The sequence below is a fragment of the Mus caroli genome, unplaced genomic scaffold, assembly GCF_978045245.1.
Source record: "Mus caroli unplaced genomic scaffold, Mus_caroli_1 scaffold_17, whole genome shotgun sequence".
NCBI lineage: Eukaryota > Metazoa > Chordata > Mammalia > Rodentia > Muridae > Mus > Mus caroli.
In genome coordinates this window covers 13,758,301-13,778,369 of record NW_028227272.1, presented here as the reverse complement: position 1 = coordinate 13,778,369, position 20,069 = coordinate 13,758,301, and the positions used below count along the sequence as shown (strand labels likewise).

Sequence of the window (20,069 nt, the reverse complement as noted above, 5' to 3'; positions counted from 1 at the left end):
GAGCAAGGTGTGGTGGTGCAGAGTTGCCGTTCCATGGAGGGAGGAGCATCAGGAGAGTTCAAGGCCAGCCTGGGATACATGAGATCCTATGTGAAACAAACAAGAAACTACAAAAATAGTAATATAAGGCCTATAGTAGCTAACTCCAGAGGTAACTGATTTTGTTGTAGTGAGCACTAGTTTCCAGCTATCTGAGGCCCCTGCAGGTGTCCACAGTCCACTCACGAGGCTCTCCTGATGCCGCCTCTGCCTCAGGACTCTGTGCTGTAGGAGACTGTTAGATTGTTAGGTAAAACGGCTTTCTTTTTTTCCTTCTTTTCCTTTTAATCAAAGGAGGGGCCTGCTGTGGACCAGTAAGATAGCTTCTGTATGTCCATGCTGTCTTATTCACCTGTGATGGAGTTTACTGTAGAGAAAAGTAACAGAAATTGACTGGATAAAGAAAGGAGGTGGACATAGAACTAATGCGGGTGTCTAGCCCCAAGCCTCAGCAGCCCAGCCGTGGGTCTGCACGGTTCTTTTGCATCAAGAAGTTAATGTTTCGAGCCATTTCCATGTTGTGGATCCTCCAGCACGTTTCATAGCTGTTTTGCCGGTGGCAGTCACAAGGCTTCTCATAGTACTGTCGTGGCTTTATGACTGCAGTAAGGTGGTGAGGATTCTGTTCACCTTCCATGTTCCCCTCCTGAACCATCACAGCCCTGGCAATGAACTTCAGATGTTTAGCTGTGGCCTTGATTTTAAATCTTCATTCTTCAGGGCCTGGGCCCTCCGAATTCGGATTCCTCAACCCTCCACAAAATGACTCTTTTGGGTGTGTGTGTGTATGGTGTGTGTTGTGTATATATTATGTATGGTGTTTGCATATATGAGGGCTGCCTCAGGTGTCATTCCTCAAATCCCACCCACTGTTCTTATATTTTTCTTTAGATAACCTGGAACTCACCAAGTATGCTAGGCTGGTGGGATGTGCTGCCTTGGTTGTCAATTAAGTGCTGGACACTTTTTCCCTATCCTTCCCTCCTTTCTTTTCTTTTTGTAAGACAGTCTATGTAGCTCTTCCTGGCCTGGAACTTGCTGTGTAGCTGAGGCTGGCCTGAACTCACAGAGATCTATCAGCTTCTGCCTCCAAAGTGATGGGATTAAAGGTGTGCACCTTCATCCTTCTTTAAGGGAGTTCTTGGTTATATTATTTAAAATGGGCCAGACAGCAGTGGCACACACCTTTAATCCCAGCACTTGGGAGATAGAGGCAGGCGGATTTCTGAGTTTGAGGCCAGCCTGGTCTACAGAGTGAGTTCCAGGACAGCCAGGGCTACACAGAGAAACCCTGTCTCAGGGAAAAAAAAAAACAAACAAAAAGTAAGACTCATGCTAAATGTGGATGGAAACTTAGAAGGGAGATAAAAGAAGGAAGCTTGCTTTTTGCCTGTTTGCCTTCATTCTTGCTGGCAAATTCATCTGTTCTGTTGCTGTGACTGCTGAACTCACTGACACCAGAACAAGCTTTTTAAGACTTCTAATGTAGACTGAAGACTGGTACCTGTCAGGCTACCAACCCTTGGGGATGACAAACTACCAGATTCTTGACCTTTTTGGTGTGACACAGCCATTGTTGAACTACCTATATTGCATGCTATACACTAATCTAATAAGTCTCTTTTTAATATATATTCAACCATTGCTTCTATTCTCCCAGAGAATTGTAATATAGCTGCGTAGCTGAAGGGCCCCAAGAATCCCTCCTGTCTGAGTCCCAAACACCATCAAGTCTGGCTTTTTAAAAACAGCTTCTAGGGTCTGAACTCAATCCCTAGGCAAGGCAAACACTTTACCAAGGGAGCTATCTCCCTAGCCTCTTGTTTTGATTTTTTGAGACAAGGTCTCCCAATATAGCCCAGGCTAAGCAGCTCTCTTTTTTGGCCTCCCAAGTGCTGAGGCCCATCTGAAGTCCTCTGTGACCTATCTTTGATTAGCTTAGAGCCCATCCAGGCCCCAGACAAGTTAATAAGGCTGAGATGTAGGACTCGAGTGTGGAGATCTGTGGTCAAATCAGATAACAGCTTGCTAATCAGGATTTCTGCCTCTTTTTCTGGCTCTGCTACATTCTAGACCCAGCCTGGGAGACCTGGTTTTCAGGTTCCCTTCCTCAGGAGGAAACTCGTTTGATGGACATAACGCCTCTCCCCCGTCTCCCCAGCAGACCATGGCCCCCGCTCTTTCTATTAGCTTTAGCTTGTTTCCCTCCTGGTAGAGTCTAACACATCTCCTGCTCTATCCTGGTAGCTCAGTCCCTTGGGTGAATTGCCTCCACTACACCCATCTACCCGTCACACCTCACTTGTCCTTCTTGACTCCCCCACTCCCATCTGGTGGCTCTGAGAGAGTGTGTCGAGCTACATGCAGTTGGAGGACAGGGGGAATGCAAACCACCATCTGGAGATTCAGATACACGAGTCGACTCATCAGGAACAGCAAGGCAGCATATACTTAAGGAGGTTCTGCCAGGGGCTCTGGAGGAGTTGTGTGGGTGTGGGGAGGGGGAAGACAGATGGATGCGTGGGCAGCAGGGGCAGGGCCTGATTAGAAACCCCCAGATTTGCATGCTGGCACTATCTTCTTCTGGGCTTGTTGCCTAGTGGGCAGCTGTGTCCCCTGGGGGCAGGGAGCGCTGGGGACAGGGTAGGCATCAGCCCACTAGTCAGAGAAAAGATATTTGTAGGGGAGAGGAATGGTTTATAGGTTGTAGGGAGATGTGAGAGGGTGGGTTGTAGGAGGGTATGCATTGTGTACATGAGTGAAATTGCGAAAGGACAAATTAAAAAAACAAAAAACCAAAAAAAAAACAAAAAAAAACCCCAAAAAAACCAGATTCTATTTGCCTCTTGCTTGGTTCTGCCACTCTGCAGCCCAGGAAACCCTGTCCCCACTGCCCCAGACCCAACAGCAGCAGGTTATGTTGCATCCCATAAACTATAGTCTAACAGCAATGGGATGGCCAGTCTGAGGGTGTTGGGGACGGGCTAAGAGGAACACAGCAGACAAGGCTGGGGAACAGGAGAGGGGTCCCGTAAGGCAGAGTAGACAGGGCCTGGGCTGAGCCAGTGCTTGGGAGGAAGGAGTACAGCCGGGCTAGGATGGTACACAGGCCTCTCCTAGTTCTCAGGGTCAGTTAAGGATACTTAAAAAGCAGAAATGTTTATCAGAAGACTTCTTGACTTGACAGTTCACACAGTAACAGGGTTTCTTCTGGCATCTCACACATCCTTAGTTTTGGATGACCCATCCTATCCTCACTAGCATTCTGAGGCTGTGCTTCATGCAGGCAGCTTTAATGCTCTCTGAGGCTCCCAAGGAAGCTCAGGAAGAGGCTGTTACCTGTTACTTCTACCCCTGCCCCTTCCCCCTGTTTCATGAAGGAATCACAAACCAAATGATAGAAACTAGAGACTCTGAAAATTGCCCCTTCCTCGGGTTGAAGAATTGCCCGGGTAGACTTTGCAGGCAATGTATCTTCCACTCTTGGTGAAGATTTGGTAGGTGGCTTTTTGTGGGATGCCCTGTTATCCCTTGGGAGTTGTGTGCCATGTCAGGATGATGTCTGCTACATGGCTGGACTGAGACCCTCCCCTGCTGATTCTTAGTCATCTTGACTTGAAACGATGTATTAATTCTTAAGGGTACTGAGGCAGCTTTCAGTTGTCCTGAAGAGTGGTTTCTTGTGTACTGGGGGCTCCAGTCCACTTGACCTGCATGTGCTTATTGCACTGAGACTTTTGGGAGCAAATTCCATTCAAACAGCTACTGGCTGTCTCCAAGGTGGGTGAGGGCACAGAAGTTGTGTTAGAAGTCACTGTGGAGGATGGAGGGCTGCAGGTCTAGAGTCCAATGGGGAGTTCAGTGGATCCAAGCAGATCTCTCTTAAAGGCCACTTGCTGTAATTGTTCTGAGGCAGGCCTCTCACCTGTTAAGGCAAGTCCTGAAGGACCAGTCTCCTTAGCCATTGGGCTCTATAGTTCTAGGCTTTTCATTACAACAGTGAGCCTTGTCTAACAGGCTCCCCTCGGCTGCTGTCCTTATACCCTGATTTAGCTACCTGGACTGTGGATCCAGAGACTCTGAGTCTTATCATTTCTTGTTACCAGCTGACCTCTCACCACCAGCAGCTGCTGCTTCCTCCTCCCACCCTACCTCCTCCACCACCTCCTCCTCTTTTAATTTTTGGGTTTTCAAGACAGCATTTCTCTGTAGATCAGGTTAGCCTCAAACTCAAGAGATCACCTTACCTCTGCCTCCCTTAGTGCTGTGATTAAAGGTGTGTGCTACCACATCCAACCTAAAGCATGTTCACTACAAGTCAGTTGCTCTTGGTAAACATGTTTCTAGACTTAGCACACACCACCTTTTAACTTGGCTCAGTTATAGAACTGTGTTTAAATCCTGATGCACAGCACTGTGCTGCAGCTTTGTTTCCATAGCAACCCTAAGCTCTTTATGACTCCCTTTAGAGGAAGATTTTTTTTTCTTCTTCTTTTTTTGGTTTTTCGAGACAGGGTTTCTCTGTGTAGCCTTGGCTGTCCTGGAACTCACTCTGTAGACCAGGCTGGTCTCAAACTCAGAAGTCCGTCTGCCTCTGCTTTCTAAGTGCTGGGATTAAAGGCGTGCACCACCACACCCAGCTAGAGGAAGATTCCTAAGTGGTTTTATTTTGGATTATTTGGTGTTGTGGCTTGAGTATGAAATGTCCCCAGAAATCTGAATACTTGGTCCTCAGCTGGTGGCACTGTTTGAGGTTATGGAACCTTTAGGAGGTGCAATGGAGGGATGGTGGTGGTGGGTCACTGGGGGTGGACTTTGACGGTTTATAGCTGGCCCTGCTTCCTGGTCTTTTCCTGCTCCCTCTGTGTGGATGAGATCTGCTCTTCTGAGCTGCTGGGTTGGCCTCACACTCCTGACATGCCTTCCCTGCCCAGACGGACTGTGAGCCAAAACGAACTGTCTTCTATCACTTGATTTTGTCAGGGTTTTAGTCACAGCAATGTGAAAGTAATTTATTTGAGTATTTCCAGACAATAAACCCAAAATGTGGATTTTTTAACATTTGTCTGTTCTACTGAAATAAAATGGGACTGAAAACAAAGGCATGTTTGCTGTACTAAGAAAACAGAGTTTAGGGGAACATGTAAACAAGAAAAAGGAATCACCCATACCCTGTCTCAGAAGCCAGCAGTGAGTGCTCAGTAAACTCACCAGGAGCCTCAGGGCTGTGCTTCCCACTGTGCATCCCATCTTCTGAGAGCTTCTGCCCTTGGCCCTGCATGCAGGATGTGGCAAGTGCCAGGCAGAGGGCAGGGTGGAGGCAGAAGAAATGCCTGGTGCTTAGTGTCCATGCAAGTGGTCCTTGAAATGCTGTGAGGGTCTCTGCCCACAGGTGGCCCCAGCTGACTGTTGACTGGAGGACCTTGTGCTCAGTGCCCGAATGCTTGAGGCATTTCAGGCTGCGATGAGGCACTGTAGATGCTGCTAGGTTCCCCAGGGGACCCTCTTTACTACACCTCTGGACTCCATGGCTGGTAGGATGGACAGTCTCCCTAACCCTAACCCAGGACCAGATCCTCAGCAGCTTCCAAACATACCCTGGATGCCAAGAGGACCCCAAATCCAAAATGCCTCCTGAAGTCTCAGGTTTTCAATGCTTTGTCCCAAGTACCAAGTTGTTGGCACTATTTTGGGAAATTGTGGAAACCAGTATGCAGGACTTGGCTTTTGGAAGCTGATCACATCCTGTGGGTCCCTGGTCATTTCTTTTCACTCTTCCTGGGTTGGCTTTGGGGTAGATAGCCATGAAGTCTATCCCATGTTCCTGCTCAAGCACATGGGATCAACCATGGGCTAAACTCTCTAGAACACCTTTTTTGTTGTTTTGTTTTGGGTTTTTTGTTGTTGTTTTGTTTTTCAAGACAGGGTTTCTCTGTGTAGCCCTGGCTGTCCTGGAACTCAGAAATCCGCCTGCCTGTGCCTCTCAAGTGCTAGGATTAAAGGCGTGCGCCACCATGCCCGGCTTAGAACACCTTTTAAAATACTTTTTCTGTTGAGTATTTGTCAGGGGTACAGATGTTAACTATAGACACACACAGGGAAGAGATCCGAGTGGCACTCGGGGATACAGATGTTAACTATAGACAGACACACAGGGAAGAGATCCATGTAGCACTCAGGAATCTTGAATATATGGTTTATTGACACCAGTACAGGGCCCCATGGGAAGACTGTCCTATGAGCTCATCACCTTGGTACCTGTCCCTAAGACTAAAGAACAAGACTCCCAGGAAGACCCCTGAAATAACCCTTGGCAAGGCCCACATGGCATGTAAATGGCAAAGCTTGGTGTGTTTGGTGAAGCCGAAGAGTCCAGTGAAAGCACAGGACTCCAGAGGATGGTTCCTGGAGGCTACAGAGGCTGAATCAAACCAGAAGCCCTGCTTGCTTCACATGAATTGGCCTGGCTTCTGTACAGTATGGCCAGAGCCATCCTCCTGGCCTTGAGGATACAGTTGAGGTAGCCAGGACACCCAGGCCAAAACTTAGCATCAGGAGAGGGGGGCACTGCATGCAGAAGAACCCAAAAGGGCAGGGGCAGACAGATCATGGTGAATGGCAGGGCTTTTAAGACCTCTAGGTGCTGGTGCCTCTCTCACCATGAGTTCTGGAGACGCCCAAAGCTATGCTGCAGATACCTTGCTTCAACGCTCCTGAAAGCCTGCTTGTGCCCTCCCACCTCTTACGCCTCCAGGCCTTGGTTGGGAGGCAGCTGTACCTGCAAAGGCAGGCTGCCGGCTTCAGCTTTTGTATCTGTGTAAGACACTGGCGCCTGTAACTCAGCTCTGTTCCAGCCCACTTAATTTTAAGAATAGACACTAATAATACTTAACCCCTCTCTGCTGCTGGTGGAGGGTGGACTCCCCTGCTCTGGCAGCTCCTGGTAATGCTATGCATGCCCTCCATGCCTTTCCCTGAGGCCTGAGAGGTGCAGTGACTGGTTCCACTCACACAATGTGATGGTGGCAAAGAGGGGGACTTGAGCTCACAGCCACTCTTTTTCCTGTTCCTTCCCTGAGCCTCTACTAAGCCATCCATTATCCTGGCTAGGGGATTCTTTTGGGACGAGAGTCTGAGGAGGAGGTGGCCAACAAGTCTTGTAGGCTTGGTACTGGCAACTCCAGTCCAGACAAAAGAGTTCTTCTCTGTGTCTAGGAACTCACTCAAGGCCAGCCCTCAACAGTAGGAGAATGTGGTCTCCCTTGGCCACTAGATCAGGATGGAGCAGTGCCTGATGTTGGTCCCAGACCATTGCCAGACAGGGGGAAGGGTGGGGGAGGCACTCAGACAAGCCTGGGAAAGGGGCTTCCCTTTACACTGAGGCCTTGATATTTGGCACATCTTTACATGTGAGTATGAATCCAGACCACCAAGGAGGCCCAAATTCCACTCTTACCAGCAATGAACAGGTTAGCAAAAATGGGAGAAAACCAAAATCAATTTATCTCCCTCTATGAAGGTCACCGCTACAGGCAGGCTGGACCAACAACCACACCTTGTGTTGAGATGGCACCGAGGATCCTGGATTCTGACCGCCCCGCACACTCAAGAAGGCAGCAGGCCTTCAAGTTAAGCAATACCTAGTTATTAGGTGGGCAGCCATCTGAGTGATCACGCTCCTATTCAGGAGACTTGATCAAGGAATCAACGACATGGCCCCAGCTCTTCCATCCCTGCTGTGGGAGTGGGCAAACGCCAAGCATACAGGTGGGTGCCCAGCTGCATTTGGGTGGCTTGGTCTCCTACTGCTGGAAGTGGACTTGCCTCATAGGAGGAAGTGTGAGCTCCCTTGCTTCTTTTCACAGAGGGCTTAGGTGCAATGAACAAAGCTCTGCAAGTCCTGCTAGGGCTTTCACTCTACAGGTGAACTATGTCTCCTCCATGGGGACCTCACAGCCACCCTTCTTCCTACTGATCCTTCCCTGAGCCTCTGCTAAGCCACCATTATTCTCTGGACCTGCCAGTGTCTGCAGAGAGCAGCCTTGACTCGCTTGGCCTTTGTTGAGAGCGTCCTAGTCCTTCTACTCTTGGTATCCCCCCAACCCTCGCTTGGTTTCCTTGCCTGACTGTATCCATCACTGCTCTAGGGATGTAGAGGTCTTGCATGCTGCTCAGGTCAGGACAGAGTCTAGCAGGTTAGGACACAAGTCACAGGAGAAAGATGGTGGACTGCTGGGCTTGCCAAAGTTCCTCACCTAAGCACTGTCTTCAACGACTCAATCAACATAACTGCAAACACACTTAAGAGAGTTTCAAGAGAGATTGAGTGTGTCAATCTTCTAGCCAAGAGCAGTAAGGTTCTCTCAGCTGGGATCCAGCCAGACTCCAAGGTGGGCAAGGAGGCCAGTGTCACCCCAGGTGCCCATAGTCACAGCCTTTACCCATCACTTCAGGGAAGTTCCGAGGTGCCCAGACGCACAAAAGGACTTTCCCAGAAAGAGTGCTGGCTGAAAGTGTGCCTTCCCACAACAAATGCTGCCTCTTTGAGAACCTCAACACGTCTGCCTATCAGGATCCATGACGGGCCCAGCAATTCTCGTCTACACCAAAGCTGTTTAAGGCACTTAAGTGGCTTATTAACATAATCTGGAAAAATTTGTTTCCATCCCAATTTAGGAAAAAATAAAATCATTAATACTGCAAATGTCTCCATGAACACACAAAAAAGTAAAATACTTAAGTTTTCAGGAATAAAATAAATGCTAAGCTTTGCTTAAGTTACATGACCTTGTGGGTCACCTTGGCACTGATACAACATGACAAAGCCTGAATACTGATTCTGGATTAGACCTTTCCCTGCAATAAATCTAAGCACACAAAGACACACACACACACACACACACACACCTGACTTCACCTCCCCAGGAAGCTCAAGGGAAAAGCGAGGTCTAGAAAGCCCTAGTGGCCTTAGTACTCAGTTAGAGTGCAGTGGCAGTGGGTCACTCTCCTGCTATGCCTCCCAGCAAGACCAATGTCTCCTCTTTGGGAAGCCAGCAGTCAAGCAGGACTGCGAGCTTGTGTGTTAGTACAGACCAAACCCTCCCAGCCTTGGGTACAATGAGAAACCACAAGCCTGGGCTGGACACCTGGCTGCAGATCTCACTCCAGGATCTGTGTGAGGGTCCTCCAAGACCTGACCTGTGTTTTTGGTTGGGCTACCAGCAGGTGCCTGTGGCTTCTGTTCCCAGACCTGTCCGGCCCTGCTCACCTCAGCCATCTGCTCTTCGGTGAGGTCATTTTCCTATGTTTCCTTCTGAGATCCACTTGCTGCCTACTGCAGTTCTGCAGCCATGAGGACAGGCTGTGGTAGGCAACATGAAGGGCTGGGGTGCTAAGGGAATGCTGTGAGGGTGTGCACCCCTGCCCACTATACCTGTTGGATCTAAGGTCTTTGAAGGGGAGGATCACGAGGGCAGAGGGAGAGTCCGGATGGGGCCTGGAGGCCTGGACCACTTAGCTTCTCTGTGAGGTATTACTGATCTCAAGTTCTGAAAGGCCAGTGGACAAGTCTTGGCTTCCTACATCTGCCTGGGCATCCCCTGTCCCCTGGATTCCACCCTCTAGCAGCTCCAGGGGCTCCCTAAGGAAGACCACCATGACTGTAATGTTGTCATGGGAGCCCCGGTCACGGGCCACAGCCACCAGCTCCTCAGCAACACGCATCCCATTGCCCTTGTGCCTGAGCAAGTGGCCATGGACGAGACCCGTGACTTCATGGTGGGGGACAACATCGAAGAAACCATCACAAGCAAGCAACAGGTAGTCCTCTGAGCCCGTTAGCTCTCTGGATGCTGCATCGGCCTCCCCAGACACATAGGGCTTCTGGAAGACATCCCCTGGGAATGAACAGACAGAAGAGCCTTGTTTTTTACTTCCCGTGTGCTCAGAACCAACCCATATCACCATCCCCAAGGGCATGAAGGTACAGGAGCCCAGCTGGCTCTCAAGGGGTCACCTGCTTAGTGCTTCCCACCCTACTCCCCCCCCCCCAGCTCCACAGAGCAGCTCTCACTCCAGGGAAGGCTGCACCTCCAGTGAGTCTACATATAGACTGCTAGAGCAGTACAAAGACAGGCTATGAGGAAGGAGCCAACAAAGACCTCAAGAGGGTGAGAGGGCAGGTGCCAAACTCCCAGGGAGTAGATGGAGGTGGAGTTACAGGAAGAGGCAGGTATGCTCTCTGAGCTGGGTTTCAGCAGTGACAGGAGACAGAGAAGAATGGGAAGCTATATTCTTCAAGAGGAAAAGGATCTTAAACTTTTTCTGTTTTTTTTGAGAAAAAAAAAATCATTAGCATGAGTGAGCTTACAGAAGACATTATCTATAGGATATTTAACCCCGACTAGAGGTTTCCTACTGTATTTTAGTAGGCCCTAGAGAAGGCCTTTAATTTTCTATGTTTCTAGTTGAGCATTATTATTTGCATAAAGATCTCTAGTCCAGGCTGGCTTCCAATAGCCTATGTAGTCCAGGATAACCTTGACGTTCTCATCTTGCTCTACCTACCTCCTAGGATGGATTACAGGTGTGTGCCACCATGCTTGGTTTAAGTGGCAGCGGCAGCACAAGTGGGGACTGAGCTCAGGATTGTGCATGCCAGGCAAGCACTTGACCAAGCGAGCTAGACTCTTCCTACAATGTTTGACAATTTACAGTAAATAGAAACTACACTGTGAACCTGATCCTCTCCTGGTTAGAGAGACCTGCCTGGTCCAACCACCTTTGCGCTGAAGCAACAGCAGAGAACTGCAGCTTACAAACAGCTGGAAGCCTTGGTCGGAGCCAGCTGCTGACAGTTCCCTGGACTGTGCTGAGCTGGAACCCACTAGGTTGGGTAGATCGCATTCTGAACACAGTGGGTTTTTTTTTTTTTTTTTAGCTTATCTTGGGTTTATTTGGAGGCAGTTCCACTGTAAGTCTAGAAGGTCTAAATGCTGTGAATACTTTAGGGAGCATTATTCTGCCCTAAGTCACTGAGTAATGTGGTAATGGTTCCCGGCAGCAGCCCTCTCTCTTACCAATGGCTCTAGACACTGCCAGGGTCCCATTGACTCTCCAGCAGTCCATGAGAGAAACAAAGCCACCCAGTGCTTCAATTCGTGCTTTCTCATCCTGCAAGAGACAGTCATGAGGTGGGAACTTGGGTGAGTTGGGGGGCAGAGGCAGGGGCTTGAATGTCACAACATAAGTAGAACTTAAGTCCTAAGACACATTTGAAGCCAAAGTACTTGAACCAAGTCAAGAAGCTTACCTAGATATCCAAATCAGACATCATATTAAAGACAGGATGGCTAATCAAGGAATGGGGGGCAGTGTAGAAGGGTCACCTATGCAAGCCATGATACATCTCTAAGCAGTGCTTGGGCCAAGAAGGTACTCCTGGGCAGGAGAGTGGTGTTAGCGCAGACTCAGAGGGAAGATCCCTCACCTTTTACTTGGGGCTGTCATCTCTATGTGAAAACTGCTGGGCCGAAGCATGTGCTGTGCACATAAGGTCACATGGCAGGACTCTTACACCTGAGTTAGGCCATGAGAGGCAGTAGCAAGACTGCCCCTTAGCCAACCTTCTCCCCACTCACTCCTGGGCATCGTCTCTGTCAGTAGATCCAGCCCTAACTGCAAGGGGGATGGGCAGAGGCTTGGTCTAGCCACAGGTATCTTGAAGCTCTTTGGTTCGGCCGGTCCCCTCCAGGGAGAGGCTCACAGATGTAAAGTTTGACTCCGGAGGGCTAGTGTGAATAGCTGAGTGCATGTGTTGAGGCCCTCGGGGGCACTTTGACTCTCTCCTAGATGAGGGAGATCACTCATCTCGCTCTTTTACTCATGTAAACCTCCCAAGGCTTCTAGGTTGCAGAGCCTTCCTTTCTGAAGCTCCAAGTCAGGCTATCTGGCTGTGGGAACAGAGCTCAAGTGGGCACCGGGGCCAGTGATCCCCTCCCTGACAGGCCTGTTTCAACAGGCCTACTCAGTCTGCATGGACTACAGCACCAGGGTTTAAAGTAATGTGCTGAGCTGGTTGGCCTTGCTTAGCTCGGTCCTATAACCTTGGTCCTTCTTCCTTTTCCTGGATCCCTCCTCTGGCTGCACTGATCACAGCCTTGCCCTGTGCCCATGCTTGTTCCAGGTGCAAGCTAGCACCCTTGCTTGGTTCTTCTGATACCCTTCCCTCTTCCTCCTGCTTCCTCCCCACCTCCTGAAACAGCATCTCTGCAGCCAAAGCTTGGCGACTCAGCAGTTCTAGTAATAGCCACATTACCCTTTCCCTGGTGTCAGGGCTGCAGTGTGCAAGGTTCCAGTACCACTCAGAGCACCTCCAAATCCCTGTGGACTCCCAAGGCCCTCTTCATATGGGCCCAATGCCTGGGCTCCTTCCTTCTGAAGCCACTGATCTGCAAGTGCAGATGCCATCTACAACCTCACAGCCCATCCTTTTGAGAGCAGACCTCAGCTTGCCCTCTAGTGGCCTAGACATGATGAGCGTTGGCTGTGAGCCCTTGTAGAGTTTTCCACTGTCTCTGGTCAGTGTGTTCTCTCTCTCATCGCTGATGTGCTCAAGTCCCATGCCTCCAGGATTAAGCCTTATTTCCATGTGCTTTCTCCACAGTACCTGACCTGAGTCTTGTACCCTCGCTACTGTACCCTGCTTGTCCACCAGCAGAAGGTACTGGTTCCAAGTTCATCACCTTGCTGCCTCAGGAAAGCATACGACAGAACAGACACTCAATGTCAGCTGGCCTAAAGCGGGCCCATAGTGTGATGGCTGTTTAGACTGCTGCAGGACGAGACATCATCGTGAGTCCTCACAACCCTCAGAGTCACCTGTGGTGGCTGGGCCCTCTCTGAAGCTGTCAGGCTGTCAGGGTCTCATGTTCCTACTGTGGCTCTAGTTCCTGCAGGAGTCTTCAAACATGTCTGACTGCTTTTCTGGAAACTGGCAGGTAGTGGCAGGGATTACAGGCAAGAGCTGGTGGGATGGAGTGGAACTGGGCAAGCTACAGGTTGGCAGATACCTGACCCACAGGTGTGCCTACCCTGGCCAGCACTAACTTCAGCACCAGGCCACTCCATCTTTACCCTACACCTTCAAGGGTCCCTGCCTGACCCTGAGGCTCGGAAGGGTCAAGCTAGGACCAAACAGGGTTTAGGACTGTGTGGAAAATGTTCCCACCTGGCATGGGAAAGAGAATATCCAGCCCCAGGGCAAAGGCTGGCACTGGATCCAGACCTGGCTATGATTTTATCCGCCCAGGTAGCAGAAGTCAATTCCTTGTGGTGGTGGAGACAGAGCAGTAGAGGCTAGCACTTTACCTGTGTGTGCTGGGCAAGTGACTGAACCTTGGTTCTCTCTACTGTTTGCTGGCTTGCACACATGTACCTCCCAGACCATAAGCCATATACCTGACTGCTTCCTGTCCTGCTTCTGCGACCCAGGAACTACAAGAGGGGAGACAATCTGACTCTGCTGCAGAACATCCCAAACAGAGGGATGTAGGACAACAGAGGGATGTGAGGGGACATGTGCAGTGCCCAGGCAGGAGCTAACCTCCCTAACTTGGCTGTGCTGTCAGTGCTTGATGGAAAGAATGCAATGACAATGAACTTCTGGAAAGATGATCAAGAGCTGGGGGATGGCTCCAGGTTTAAGAGCAACAGCCGCTCTTATAGAGGACCTGACTTCAGTTTGCAGCACCCGCATGGCAGCTCATAACTACCTGTAACCGCAGTTGGAGAGGATCTGACACCCTCTCTGGCATTTGCAGATACCAGGCACAAAAGTGGTTCACTTATGTGCAGGTAAACACTCATACACACAAATACAAATAATAAAATATTAATGACAACAACAACAAACTATATTCAAATTTACTCTGGAAAGTTGGGTGTGGTAGCTCACACGGGTAATCCTAGTACCTGAGACACAGAGGCAGAGGGATTGCTTCAAGTTGGAGTTCAGGATGGGTTACATAGCAAGTTTCAGGCCAGGCAGGCTACAGAGAGATAATGCGTCTTAATAAAAACAAAAAAGCCAGGCAGTGGTGGCGCACGCCTTTAATCCCAGCACTCAGGAGGCAGAGGCAGGCGGATTTCTGAGTTCGAGGCCAGCCTGGTCTACAGAGTGAGTTCCAGTACAGCCAGGGCTACACAGAGAAACCCTGTCTCAGGGGAGGGAGAGAGGGAGAGAGGGAGAGAGGGAGAGAGGGAGAGAGGGAGAGAGAGAGAGGGAAGGGAGGGAGGGAGGGAGGGAGGGAGAGAGAGAGAGAGAGAGAGGGAGAGAGGGAGAGAGGGAGAGAGGGAGAGAGAGAGAGGGAGAGAGGGAGGGAGGGAGAGAGGGAGAGAGGGAGGGAGGGAGAGAGGGAGAGAGAGAGAGAGAGAGCTGAAACAAACAAAAACAACCAAGCAAACAAAAGCCAAGCCAAACCAAATGAAACAACAAAAAACCCACAAAAACCCTAAGACAAATGTACTCTGAAAGAGAAACGAGGTAGCTTTGCCTTGCAGATGGTGTTGTATAACAGTTCCCTTCTGACTGAAATAGACCCTTCTGGTGGGAGAAGCTCAGCAGGCTTGCAGGGTTTGGGAAGCCCAGAGTATTGTGCAGGAAGTTTTAGGCATGAAGCTTTCATAAGCCTGGGGTAGGTTTTCCCACGGTACAGGGGCAAGTCGCTTGTAAGAAATCCTAACAGTCTGACTGGTTTATTTGCTAGACTTGGTGGACTGCCACTCTGGTCTGCCACTGATGCTTTTTATCTGGCGTGAACATGCAATTCTTTCTCTCCGTGAAATGTCATGGAACAGATGGGCATGCCCCATGGACTGGTGAGACTGTGGACAATGGAGTCTCAACAGCAGCAGTGCTTGGCTCGGGCTGCTCCAGCCCAAGGACAGAAGTTGTGCAAATCTCTAAGACTGTAGCATGCCTTCTATGACTCAGCAGCCTTGCTCCCAGGACCCCATGTGCATATACACCTAAGTCTGCACGATGGGCTGCACATGGTTACCCTCCTGCCTTGTTTTCTGAATGGAAAGCAGAGAATACTGGTGACTATCTCACTGACTTGGGGACTGGACGGTGAGTGAAAGGCCATGCCATGTGTCTATAAGAAAGGGCGGAAGCTCTTTACGTGCTGATGAGGGGCAGTTCACCAGCAGAGAGGAATATGGCAAAAGCAAGGTTGGTGGAGGTGGTATAGGGATATCCCTTGATTAGACGCTTTCTCTCTCTGACCTAGGAGACAGTCCACACATGCTTGTGAGCTAAGAATCTGAGCACTGGTTATACCTTTGTTTGCTGATGACCTCAGACTCAAGAGGCCAGGAGACTTTAGGGTCCTGAGATCCTAGGGTGGCCTCTATGCTTTGAAGCTCCAGGCCCGAGGTTTCCAGATTCAGGGCAGAGTGGCTTCCTTGCTCACTCTCAGCCAGTGGCCATCCACTCTGCCTACTGCAGGATTCTTCAGGGTTGTGCGCAGGCCCTATAAGCTCAAGTCTGGGTTTGCCTGTTAGGGAACAAGGCCCCATTCTTGCCTGAAACTCTGGGCTCTGTCACTGTGGTCCACAGAACTCCCTGGAGTGCTCATGTGGGATCCCCTGCCCACTCTAATCAGGCAAAGGAACCCTCCTTGTAAAGGAGCACGGAGAGTCTTCTGTCCTTTCTAGTGTATACCACTAACACTGATAGGGGCCCGAGAATGTCTCAAGTCTGTACAGAGGGAGCTGCTTACCTGTCGCTCCGGTTTGTGCGGCTCCATCAGCTTCACTACCCGTCCTTGCTGTACCAGGATGACCTGGGAGTCTCCAAGCCAGGCAATATGCAGGGCTGCTCCCGAGATGAGCGCGCACACACCTGTGGTACCGCTCTGCAGTCGCTGCAGGGAGAGGAGAGCCGGGCGGGGCTGAGAGGGACTGAGGAGGAAGACGAGCCTACACAGAGGAACCCACAGCCCTACTTATGGATCAAGTAACGATTCAGACTATATGGAGAGAACATGTCCTACAGGACCCCTTCATACCTAACTTTGGAACTGGCAAGATGGTCTGTGGTGGCAGGAGGCAGACTAAGGATACTGGGAACTAGGTATGGAAGGGCAGGCACGGTGAGTCGGGGCTTCATGAGTATCCTAACTGAACACTGTAAACAAATGCATCGAGTGTTTGAATTGTACCTTAAAAAATATGTGTTAAAAAGAAACAAAAGGGCTGAAGGTATATAGTGGAAGAACACTTGTGTTAGCTATTCGAGGCCCTTAGGTTTGATCCCCAGGGCAAGTGAGAGAGAAAGAAACGAAAAACCTGTGTATCCCACTGAAGTCCTTTGGGCTTTGCTCACTCTCAGCCAGTGGCCATCTCCACTTTGCCTATAAATGTGGCAGGATTCTGCACTGGCCCCACAGACTCTGCCCCCAACTGCTGCTGGGAGGGCCCAGTGAGGCTGCTTTCAGTTCACAGGAGAGAGGCTCACTGTCTTTTTCATAAACAAGAACCTCACGTATACACATAACGCCAGTCCAAGAAGAGTTCCTACCTGGCTGAGCAATGGACACTGGGACAGTCTGTCAGTCATGCTTTGTATTTTGATGGAGTGACATCTGGGGCCTTGTGGATCCTCGTGAGACCACCACTCTGAGTAGACAAACTTTCAGCAACACAAATCCTTGCTTGCATAGGCACGTTAGACAGTCTGGAGCCCATGCCCCAAAAGCAGTGTCCTTCAACTACAGGGCCCAGGTCCTCCTGGCACTGGCTAGTGTGGGGAATTGCAGGCTGGTCTCCAGTCGAGCTGAGGTCTGAACCCTAATGGTCATAATTCACCTGCATGACACGGTAGGTGTTCCCTCATGCTCCTGGATACCAGCCTGCAATTCCCCACATTTCCCCCTCTCATTGCTTACTCGACTACTGACCATGCTTCTCTTGTGGGGGCTGTGGGAGGTGGTACCTTAGGCAAGGGCTGGAGTTCCAGGAGCGTGAGGGAACACCTACCGTGTCATGTAGGTGAATTATGACCATCGAGGTTCAGACGTCAGCTCGACTGGATACCAGCCTGCAATTCCCACAGGCTAGCTGGGGCTATTCTTACAGCTCAGACTAGCAAGGGTTATTCAGAGGATCCACTGTCTGTGTTTGCTGGGCCTTGGATTCCTGGGAACCCAGACTTGCCTCTCTGCCCTACCTCCTGCTCATGGAGCTGTAAGCGATCAATTCTTTTAAGTACTTGTCTGCCACTCTACCACCTTCAGCCAAAGGAAACAGCCTGTATCTTAATTCAGGGAGCCCTTCACTGGGTTTGCAGATTGTGGCTATGTCATGGAGGTCCAGCATGGTGGCCCTGGGGTGCTGTGGTTTGCAGGCCCCAAGGCTTCATGTACTGTAACTTAGTTCCCATCATGAAATATTAAGAAGGCAAAAGCATCAACTATTGTGTTAGGGAAGAGGGCTTTGCCAGGGTTAAGTACTAGGAGGCGACTGGGGCTGGATAAAGCCATGACTGGACAGCGTAGAGGGTAGATTTCCTCATGGCTATGTGAGAGGGAGGGAGACCAGAAAATACATATATACACACATACTTGTACACACACACACACACACACACACACACACACACACACACACACACTCTTTCCCTATTTCTTGCTCCAAACCACCATAGCATACTACCAGCAAGGCCATTATCAAGAAAGCCATTTGCCTTGCTTGTATGTCCAGAACTGTGTCAAAACAAGTCCCTATCTTTATAAAGCGATCCACCTTCAATGACCTTGTTATAGTAATGAAAAACAAGACTAATACAACAGACAAGCGTTGTGCTGCTTCCACTCAAATGAAAACTGAGCCCCAGACCTGAAGGAATGGAATAGTATGTCTGCCAGCTGTTCTCTCGAGACCCTTCCTTCCTGAAGCACCAACCCTTAGCTTTTCTTCCTCTGTGGAGAACAGACTCTGATGTTCAGCTACAGATGCCCAAACAGCACGTTCAACCCAACTGCCAGCTCTCACCTCTCGCTTGGCTTTCTGAAGAAACATCTCATCGGTGCGCCTGAAGGCTTCTTTGAGAGCTGCTGCAGGGTTTGTGAGTAGCTCTGGCTGGTGAGAAGCATTGGTGTGCACGTGGACAGAGGCATACCTTGCTGCATCCACGCCTCCATGACCATCAAACACAGCAAAGTAGGCACGGTGCACAGAGTCCTGGCGGGAGTACAGTGGGAATTAGACCCCCAGGCAGCTGCTTTCATCTGGGGAGGATGCTCTCCGGGAAGTAACTAGGATAACCCTATGGTTGCAAAGTTCGTCCACATAATTCATGTAGTGGACACCTAATCCCCACAGTATGTAAGGGAGACCTTTGGGAAGTAACTGTCATCAATTCACTTGGGGACGAATGGAGAAATAATTGTTCTCCTTGGGAAACTTTATCTACCTTGCTATATGATGGCCTGCAGTACTTTGGTGTTCTGTAGAGTTCCTCACCAGCATGAAGGCTCCCTTCAGATGCAGCCCCTTTACCTAAGGTCTCTCAGTCTCCAGGGCACTAAGAAATACATTTCTAATAAATGCCTCAGTCTCAGGTACCCTATTAAACAACAAAACAGACCCAAGGCAGGTAGGGTCTGGAGGAACCGACACAGCCCTTATCATCAGACAAGTCAAACTGGTTCAAGTACACAGGGCGACTTGAGAAAGGACAGCCCTTGGAGCCCCAATTCCACCAGCTTCTCCTGGATACTGCAGACATAACCTAAGGTAAGATGCATCAGGAGGTATCTGCTGTTGGAGGCTTAGCAATTCAAGTCCGAACCTAGCATCTAATCTCTTTATATAAAAACAGGCCAACTGTTGTCTTAGTTTAGTTTTTGGCTGTGGAAAAGCAATGTGCCTGGAAGCTTGGCCCAGAGGTGTAGGTGTTATGAGTTAGCCTCTCAGGCTCTCCAAGGGTGGTACTCTTTGAAGACTGCGTTGTACTCAGCCCTAAGACAGCAGCCTGTCAGTATTTCCCCAGGCTTAGCTTTGGTGGGCAGCTCTCGCAGCACTCATGGCTCCCCACCTTTGACACTCCACCCCTCCCCCCCAGCTCCCTACACCGCTTGTCCTGGGCTCTGCAGGTACCAACACTTACAGACAAGCCGAAGAGATGGTTGAAAGCAGGAAGGGACACGTGTCGGTCCTCCATCTTGCGTCGTGTGTTCCGGATGGCGTGGATGGAGACCAGCCACTGCCGCTGAGGGGCCTGGGCAGTCAACGGCACCTGCTTCTGCCACCGGCTACATACTTTCCAAAGGCAGTTAAAGAAGCTCCGTGCCAGGCCTTTGGCATCTAGTACTGATGGGCATGATGGAGAGTTGTTAACCAAAAAGTAAAGCCACGCAGTTTAGGCTTAGCTACTTTCCTACATACTCCTTTCCTGCCATGTCCCCAGGTTTTAAATGTCCCTCCCAGCAGCCTACACGGGGTCCACTAGTCAAGCACCTCACTTCCCAGGCACACTCAGCTCGGCACACCAACCTATGAAGTATGCAAGAAAGTCTGCTGCCAGCGACCAAAGTGTCTGGTAATTGTCCATTAATTAGAAATATGACAGGTCCAATGGCAGGGCAGTAAGTGAATTCTGGCCTGTTCTGACTTAAGCTGCTACTAGAAATAACTTTCACAACTAAACATACGACTATCCTCTAAGCCATGAACTGTACTCTTGGGCATGAATCCTACAAGAATGAGGGCTGTTCCCATAAGAACAGTGCATGGATCATACCAGCTACATCTGTAATATCCCAAATCTGTGATCTGTCCAGCTTCCAATCTATAAATGGCTCAGCAGTTAGCTGAGCCTTGGGTAAGGGTCCAGGAGAACTGAGTGAAGTGGCCAGGTCCATCTCCAGAGAATCACACCTAGTGGAAGACACTAACCCCAAGTGTCGGCCGTGTGATTCCAGTGATAGGCCTTTTTGAAACGATGAAAACTAGTCACTGTTGGGAGT

General features: G+C 49.9%; 1 protein-coding gene and 1 pseudogene across 2 annotated transcripts in view; both read right to left on the bottom strand.

Moving 5' to 3' along the window:
* Window positions 1–487: 487 nt before the first annotated feature.
* On the bottom strand, window positions 488–5,320 carry LOC115029583 (small ribosomal subunit protein bS21m pseudogene; annotated as a pseudogene).
* Window positions 5,321–6,221: 901 nt separating this feature from the next.
* The window catches only part of Ppm1f (protein phosphatase, Mg2+/Mn2+ dependent 1F), a 30,334-nt gene continuing 16,486 nt past the window's right edge, over window positions 6,222–20,069 (bottom strand). For both annotated transcript variants that reach the window (XM_021185224.2, XM_029470315.1), the window contains exons 4-8: window positions 19,211–19,413; window positions 18,094–18,282; window positions 15,822–15,965; window positions 11,118–11,211; window positions 6,222–9,935 (exon numbers count right to left, since the gene is read on the bottom strand). In XM_021185224.2, the coding sequence (XP_021040883.1) occupies window positions 9,553–9,935; window positions 11,118–11,211; window positions 15,822–15,965; window positions 18,094–18,282; window positions 19,211–19,413 (1,013 nt within the window). In that variant the 3' untranslated portion in view covers window positions 6,222–9,552. The remainder of the gene's footprint in view (window positions 9,936–11,117; window positions 11,212–15,821; window positions 15,966–18,093; window positions 18,283–19,210; window positions 19,414–20,069) is intronic.